This window comes from Lactuca virosa, chromosome 5 (genome assembly GCF_052849685.1).
Source record: "Lactuca virosa cultivar CGN04683 chromosome 5, Lactuca_virosa_CGN04683_v6, whole genome shotgun sequence".
NCBI classification, from domain to species: Eukaryota; Viridiplantae; Streptophyta; class Magnoliopsida; order Asterales; family Asteraceae; genus Lactuca; species Lactuca virosa.
The window spans coordinates 413,146,136-413,155,160 of record NC_136430.1 but is presented as its reverse complement, the minus strand read 5'-3'; the positions used below and the strand labels follow the sequence as shown (position 1 = coordinate 413,155,160).

General features: G+C 32.5%; 1 protein-coding gene across 1 annotated transcript; it reads right to left on the bottom strand.

Annotated features, from left to right (window-relative positions):
* Positions 1-858: 858 nt before the first annotated feature.
* Positions 859-3,066, bottom strand: LOC145111939 (uncharacterized). The gene is made up of 2 exons (XM_079048175.1): positions 1,391-3,066; positions 859-1,033 (listed from the first exon to the last, which is right to left on the bottom strand). The coding sequence occupies exon 1, from the start codon at positions 2,811-2,813 to the stop codon at positions 1,431-1,433; it is 1,383 nt and encodes a 460-aa protein (XP_078904301.1). The 5' UTR covers positions 2,814-3,066; the 3' UTR covers positions 859-1,033; positions 1,391-1,430.
* Between the last annotated feature and the right edge of the window lie 5,959 nt (positions 3,067-9,025).

Genomic DNA, 9,025 nt, shown 5'->3' with positions numbered 1-9,025 from the left:
AAATTGGTATGGCACTACCAACAAAAAATGTTGGTTATCAAAGATATTGATTACCAACATTCTTAGTTAGGTTGGTAACTATGTTGATTGGTTTTCCGTGGTATATATTTACCAGCCCTAGTAGCCGCTTAGGATTCAATGGTCATTTTTGTAACATGTAAAAAATGGTTATTTCATGTAGTTATGTATTAACAAATGTTCAAACATGTGAATATTCCCGTAAATAAACATATTTACCGATTAAAATTTAATTTGAAAGCAAAAATTTTTAACATTTCTAAAGGTTTATGCAAATAGCATAACTTTTTTTTTTGTAAAGTTGCTTGAGCTTCTTGTTTATCACCTTCTTTTATGTTAATAATATTTGCTCGCCTTTCAAAAAAAAATATCAATTTAGATTAAATGGCGATATCCCTTTATTAATTTTTTTATAAAGTACGTTAATCTCATATTTAATTAACCTTGCTTACAAACATTCGATAAAAGTTCTCTTTCAAAAAAAATAATTCGATAAAAGTTTTAGATATGGGTTATCATTAAAGATTTGTTTCAAAGTATTCAGAAGAGAGATGTAGATAAGAAGGATAAACCAACAGACTAGAAGTTATTTTACTAGCTTTCATATGAGTATTATAGGGGTATAGGAAAAGCAAGATTTTCAAGGGCATGATCATGAATTGTATTTCCATTTTTTGGAAAATTAAAACCATCTTCTTTTAGTGGATAAAAAGTAGAATTAGAAAAGATAGATTCTTGTCAGATAGCTGGAAGAGTCCCAATTGACATTGTATTTAGGTTAATGCTTATTAGCACCTTGTTCTTGTTAAAAAAAAAAAATTACATATCTAGTATTATTATTATTTTTTTTTTTTTAATATGTATTAAAAGAACTTTAAATACAGGTGAGCCCGCATTTCAACACATGGATTTCATTGGACTGTCAGCATTAAAAGCGACAGCTACCTCTGACACCACCTAGGCTGTCAAACGACGCCGTCTTAGCTGACATCAACCCAAACGTGGAAGATTATTACTGAATGCAGAAAAGACAAACACAAAATAGCATATCAAATTAAGGATTTTGTACATTTGTATATCAAAGTCTTCTAACATGTTTAAACGACAAAAACCAAGTATTTTAACAAAAATAATGTTTAATTTCTCTTTTGATTGATAAGGTGTATAATCCTCGTGTAGTTAAATAATTAAGTAATTTAATATTAATTGTTTAAGAGATTATTATTTATAGAATCACACAAAAGTAAAAGGATTTTCTCTGACAAATTCCTTAACTATTTAAGTTTAATTGTAGAATGTACAAGTAAGTGCAGCAGCATCGTACAACATCGTGGCAAATTCGTAAAATTAAACAAATAAAATGAACAAGTACCTTACGCTAAAAAAACATGTACCCTCCATGGTCAAACTGGTCAACAATCCTTGTACACCGAGGAATCTATTGAAAATGAACATATATGCTTCGTAATAACTGCTCCAATATCTAAATTGCTATTTCCACGCCGCACCACTGTCATATTTGCTAATGCCACTCCACTGAGTGAACTCGGCTCCGGTATTGACTCGGTTGATGACACAAAATGTATGCTTTTCTGCAAGAACTCGTTTGCGGCGAGTTGACTCAAAAGCGTCGATTCCGTGATTGAATTCTTCTTGTTGTGGTGCTGACGCGTTGTTGATCGGACGATCTCCGTCAGTATTGCCGCGGATAACCGTCGGACACCGCGTTCTCCGCCTATTATCAACGCCGGATTTATGGTTTTCCGGTGCGGTTTGTTGTTTTTCCGGCTGTGTTTTGGTGTTGGTGTTGATGAGAGGAAAATCGACTCGGGAGTATGGTTTTTGACCCGGGCGAGTGGGTCTCCGAGTAGTAAAAGCTCCTTAACGTCGACGAGCATTATGTGCTTGAATTTCCGGCGAACCCGACCCAAAATCATCGGGTAAGAAGCCCATCTTCTCAGATTCATCGGAACGTGGTCTAAAAACCCGGATAACGAGTTTTCAGGGTCAAGCTCGCCAATGCCAAAACCCACAACCGATCCATAACACATCCGAGTCAACTCGGTTCCATTATCACCATTGCTGAAACTCGAATTATTACTCTTAATTTTCCGACCCCAGATGGATTCTCCTTTATCTGCCTCTTTGCCGGATTTCACAAACCGGGTCACGTCGAAACTCGCCGGAAAGTCGACAGCTTTACTCCCATTTCCCAATTCTGATTTGTACCGGTGAACCAGTTTCAGGAACAAATCATTCTCTTCCCGAATTACATCATCGAAAGAATCTATCGTCGAAATGGAATTGAATACAAACAAAAGGTCCGATTTTGAAGCTAAACCAGACCTGTGGTAGCTTCGTAAGAACAATTTTAGTTCTTTCTTCGTTACGGAGTCAGAGACGTGACAGATTACGAGCTCATTCATGGCCATCGTGCCTCGTGTATACAGAGTACCTAGCCCTTGTAACGCCGGTGGGTTCCATATTCGTTTCGTGTGAAACTTGAGGTGATTCTGAGAGAGATACCGGCGATATTGATGAAGATTATGAGAGGAGATGAAATCGTTGTTGGGCTCGAAAGATGAGAGAGTGAAGAGGAGGAAAGTGAGGAAGATTAACAGAGCACAAACGGAGATGGTGGATTGAGCTCTGGTGAAGATATGACTGGAATTCGTGCGATTGAGAAAGGCATTAATTTTAGGAGATTTAAATGGCGATAGTGATGATGTTGTTGATGAAGGTGTTGAAGAATTGAAGTGTTGTTCTTCAGGGAAAAAAACCAAGAAAATACCCATTCCTTGAGCTCCACCACCACTGGACCACCGCTATCGTCGCCGCCGCAGCTGCTCCCGAAGTTGATTTTTGCTGTCTCTGTTATGTTTCTCTCGCTGTCTTTAGATTTCAATTTGAAGTACACTTTGATATCTTCTGTTCTTCAAGGATTAGATTACAGCCTCCTTCTGTGTGTATGTGTGTGTGTTTGCAGTTGTCTACTTATGTGCCAGTTTTTATTGCTTCCCTCTTTGTCTCTTCTCTTTAGGAAAAAAACTGATTTAACCAACTGTGAACAGTGTATTTTATTTAGGGTCAATTTATATGTTAAATACTAAAATTAAAGTTAGGTACCATTTGATTTTTTTTAGAGATGTAAGATTTAGTTTCATACCATAATTAAAAATATTTGATTTTGTTATATAGTATCTGATATGATTTTTATTAGATCCTATAAGAAGTTGGTCTCATTCAATTTTACATTGGCTCATATAATTCGATAAACAACCATCAAACAACCTTAGTCAAAGTGTTAGACTTAATATTACATGATATTCAAGTCACTCGCAACATGCAACATGATATATAACAATGTATTATAAATTAAGTGATCTAAAAAAAAAAAACTTACAAATTTGTTAACTTGAAGAACAATTAAATTGCTTTCTACCTTTTATGCTTACAAATATTCTTACCCACTAATATTATTACAAGTGTCACAATTTCATATTTTTATAACTATCTCATTAAGAGTATATTAGGAATATATCGAATCAAATATATTGAATTGTGAAATGATGACAAGTGTCATAATATTAGTGAATAGGAATATTTATAGACATAAAAAGTATGAGACAATTAAATTCTTTAACTTGAATTACAACGAATAAATCTTATATGAAAATATGTTTAGCAACGCATACAACAGCATGTGCTATAAAGGTTATGTCAAAGAATCTACTAAAATCAAATGGGTGACATTCTCCAACGATGTAGATTTGATATTATAGAGTCAATAATGCAATTATGTAATATTGGAGAAAAATAATTCAAACACTACATTTTTAATAATTGCAACATTGTCGAATCAATAATGAAATTCATGCAATCTGCTAAGAGTCAAGAATTTGGATATCAAGAGATCTAAAATTGTGTACTTCTTTTATGTCGTTTTAAATAAACAAGAATTAAGAACTAAGAAATACGTAAAAATTTACAATTCTAGTTGAGATATAATATAAGAACTTGAATTCTAGTTGAGATATACAGGCAACAAAGGTCCATATGAATTAAACTATATAATTATTAGACACACCATTTAAAAGTTTTTAGTAGTTTAAAAATAAATAAATAAATAAACTTTGTTGGCCAACAAGAACTTCAATTTTTTTGAAACAAAATCTCTTAATTTAAAAGTTATTTTAAGTATATTTTGAGTTTTTAGTTTTTTATCTAATTCAACATTTAAAAAAAAAAAATACTGTTTTTGTCGAATGTTTCTTTATAATTAAAACTATAACTTCCATTTAACCCTTAATGAAATACATATTATGTTTATTTTAAAATAATAATCATTGATATAACAACTGGCCATATATTTTCATTTTAATTTAATAATTTAATGTTACATGCTATTTAGGTAAGTCGATTCGATTGTATAACCTCCGTCATCTAAATAATACTTAATTATAACTTAATTGTAAAATGGTAGTTTATGACCTTTTATAAACAAAAATGATTAGAAAGCGTTTAAGAAAAATAAAGTAGTTGATATTAAATAGTTAATTAACTTTTTCATTAAATTAATACGTGGGTTCTTTACTTCTTTAGTCTGGAATGTCCTCATTGGATAATGGATATTTGGGTGTAAAAACAATAGGAAGGGGTATTAAAGCAAAAATAAAAAAGTAAGAGGGCTCGAAAGTTGCAAACTTTTTTGCTTGAAATGTTTGTATTTGTGAAAGGGAAATTTGTATTTGGTTCAATGGGTGACCAATACGTTTTCGATGTTGATAGTTTTTATATGAGAAATTATATTCGTTTAAATGTTTAATGAGTGGATGGGATATCAAAATCACAGTTAATTTATTGGTTTTGTTGCCATTGTATGATTATAAGTTGTGACTTTTAAAAAAATTATAAGGAAAACAATTTTGTTAGGTATCCAAACAAAATTTTGTTATGAGCTGTTGTTACTTGTTACCTTTTCAATTTGATAATTATTAACTAAAAAAAGAACGTTTTCATAGAGAAGGGTAAATTGAAACGAAGGATGGTGAGGCACATACAAAAAGGATGGATATTATCTATCGGTGGCAAGTCTTACAATCAAATAAGAATTTCAAATACTTGGGCTTATTATTCATAAGGATGGGGTGTTGATGAGGACCTCACCCAACGTATAAAGACCAAATAGAAAGTAGTCATGAGAGTTTTGTATGATAAGAAGGTCACATTGAAACTTAAAGGAAAATTATATAACTTAAAGGAAAATTATATAGGATGGTTATAAAGCCAACTATGATAATATGGATATGAATGTTGGTAAACTAAGAAGAAACATGAGAGGAAGATGATGGTTCTCACGTTTAATATGTAAGAGATCATAGGTGTTTTGATCTTTATTTTTCTTTCTGTTTTTATATGAGTGAAAAGTCTTTTTTGGAAACAGTTTCGACTGACCACTTCTTACCTTCCATTTACCTCATTCTTATGGGAGTCGGAGTTTGTTATTGTTTTGTTAAATCAAATGTATATACCATACAAGTGTCAATACGATTTTAAAATAATATTAGCGAATAACTTAATCATTTTGCATCCCTAACACGAGTTTTAGATCTTTTAATCAACAAATATGATTCATAAAATGTTTACAATATATTTAATACTTATACACAAAGGTTTTCTTAAATAAGAACCCACCATACTAGTCAATTAGTAAAAAGTAAAATCCCCTTTACGGAGGACCACTGATTAGTTTAAGTTGATTGGTGCTTTTTGCCTTGAATTTAGAAAAAGAAAAAAAGAATGAGCTTATTTAAAGAAAAATGAAAAAGTATGAGGGGGTAAAAAGGTTAATGATTTGTTCATGTGGGGGGTTTAATGAAAATATTTAAAGACATGGGAGAAGGTTGCGTGGGCTTGGGGTGTCTGTTATCGTGTGTTTGTTTGCTGTCATAGCGCAATAATAGAGAATAGAGGGTCGGAGTTGGAAGTTAAAATGTACAAATAGATATGCATAAAGTACAATAACAACAATTTTTTTTGAACAGCACAATAACAACAATTTACAGCGACGAGATTGTTGCTACTTGCTAACTTGATATATGTTGTCTTACTAAATTATTATATTATATTAATAATACTAGTCTTTATACAATTATACTTATATTAATATGTTAATTACTTTTATAAAAATTAAAGAAAATCTTAATAGATCAGCTTGATTTAACAATATTAAAACAGTGCTTGGTATATGGTATAATCGAAAAAGGAATGTAATAGTTAATTTTATTATAATTGAGAAAAGATATTTGTTTTATTGAAAGAATTAATTAAGGAAATGAACTATTATTCGAAGAATGAATTAGATCATTATCGAAAGGATGTGGTCATTCAATTTGTTGATTTTCGTATCGGAAGACACATTTTGTTAGCGACCCATGCAAATCCGTTTTTAAGGCTTATTTTATGGAGGTAAATCGCATATTTGTAACAATATTTTAGATGTATCATGATTTAAATTATATATATATTTTTATAGAATTTCGCACATCAACCATTATATTTCCACCGACATTTTAAAAAAAAACTTATGATATAAATGTTGGTGTAAGTAGCTTAAATCCAACACCGATTTTACATATAGTTCTGTTGATGATTTTATATCATCAATATTATTTAAGTGTAATAGGATTAAAATTGTTGACTAAAAGTGATCTTGTTGAATATTGAACAAGTTAGGATGGTGTAGGAGTGCACACTTGTTCAAGTTTTTCAAGATTCAAAGTACATTGTTATTTAGGTGCGAAGCCCCTAAACGAACGGGGGTCCGGGGGCAGCGCCACTGGGAGCGGGGTCCCAGGGGCGGCAGCCCCTGGCGGGGTCCAAGGGGCAGAGCCCCTGGCTGGGATCGAGATTTTTTTATTTGGACTATGTTGCTATATTAAAAAATGCATCAAAAATCCAATTTTAGAAAGTTGACCATTTTTTCCTTGAGATCCGTTTAATGATAGGTTTGGTAGTTTTATGACAGTTTGTAACTGTCTGTTGACAGTTTTCAGACAGGAATGATATATCCGTTTTTGGTCATTGGTACATCTTGAAGAACATTTTACACATACATTCTCAGATTTCATTCTCTGAATTTCATCCAATTGAGTGTTCGATCTGTACCATCGAAATACTTCAATTTGATAGTGAATCACGACTTTCAGAGAATCCAAGCAATCTATTCATCCCCTATTTTCTAACAAAAATTGAAGTATTCTGTAATCATGGCAAGTGGTGATTTTGTGAAGGATATGACAAGCAAGTTTGACAAATTGAACAAGTTTGAAGGGCAAGATTTTCGTAGATGGCAGAAGAAGATGCATTTTCTCCTTACCACTCTGAAAGTGGTGTATGTTCTGAGTACACCCATGCCAGTCTTACCAGAATCTGTTGAAGATGAACCTTTGGAGGCAACAAGAACGAGATCAAAGTGGGAAAATGATGATTACATATGTCGTGGTCATATTCTCAATGGTATGTCTGACTCTCTTTTTGTTATCTATCAAAATTTCGAATCTGCAAAAGAACTTTGGGATTCTCTTGAATCCAAATACATGGTTGAAGATGCTTCTAGCAAGAAGTTTCTTGTCAGTAACTTTATAGGTTACAAGATGATTGACTCCAGGCCTGTTATGGAACAATTCCATGAAATGTTAAGGATCCTAGGACAGTTTGCTCAACACAATCTGAAAATGGATGAAGCCATTTATGTGGCTGTGATAATTGACAAACTGCCCCCTTCCTGGAAAGATTTTAAACATAATCTGAAACATAACAAATAGGAATTAACTTTGACTCAACTTGGAAGTTATTTACGGATTGAAGAGTCCTTTACGACTCAAGAACTTGATAACAATCCTAAAGGCAAGAACCAAGTTGGTTCCTCTTCTGTGAACATGGTGGAAGGAGAAAGTTCAAAGAATCCCAAGAAGTCTAATGGAAAAAAGGAAGTTTAAAGGAAATGATGACAAGTCTTCCAACAAGAAGGCTAAGTTGGTTTGTTGGAATTGTAACAAACCGGGTCACTTCAAGAAAGATTGTCGTATTCGCAAAGTGAACAAGGATGGTGTTGGACCAAGTGGATCCAAGGATCCAGAAAAGCAACAAGGTCAGATTTTTGTTTCCATGCAGAATTCTAAATATATTCAGAATTAAATTTCTGTTATTTCTGAAGCATTTTATGTACAGGATGATGATGTTGCATGCTGGGTTGATTCGGGAGCAACAAGCCATATATGTAAAGATCTTCGTTGGTTCAAGGAATGTCAACCAATTAAAGATGGATCTGTGGTGAAAATGGGAAATGTTGCAACTGAACCAATCAAGGGTTTAGGATCTGTTTTACTTTACTTTACTTCTGGAAAGTGTTTGTGTCTGAACAATGTTTTATATGTACCGGGGATTCGAAAGAATCTTGTGTCTGAAATTGTTTTAAATAATTGTGGTTACAAACAAGTATTAGAAAGTGACAAGTATATCTTGTCAAGACATGGTTCTTTTGTGGGTTTCGGATATGTATGTAATGGAATGATTAGGCTTAATATTAATTATCCTAGTTATGATAATTTTGTTTGCATGGCTTCTTCTAGTACTAGTAATAACTTTAATAAATCTGATTTATGGCATGCTAGACTAGGACACATTCATTACAAGAGATTAAAAGACATGTCAAAAATGAGTTTAATTCCTGCTTTTGATATAAACAATGGAAAATGTAAAACATGCATGTTAACCAAAATCACAAGACAACCTTTCAAAGATGTTGTTAGGGAAAGCAAGGTGTTGGAACTTATACATAGTGATTTGTGTGATTTCCATGCAACACCTTCCCTTAGAACCAAAAAGTATGTTGTTACTTTTATTGATGATGCATCTAGATATTGTTATGTCTATTTGCTACATTCTAAGGATGAAGCACATGATAAATTTAAAATTTATAAACAACAAGTTGAGCTTCATAAAA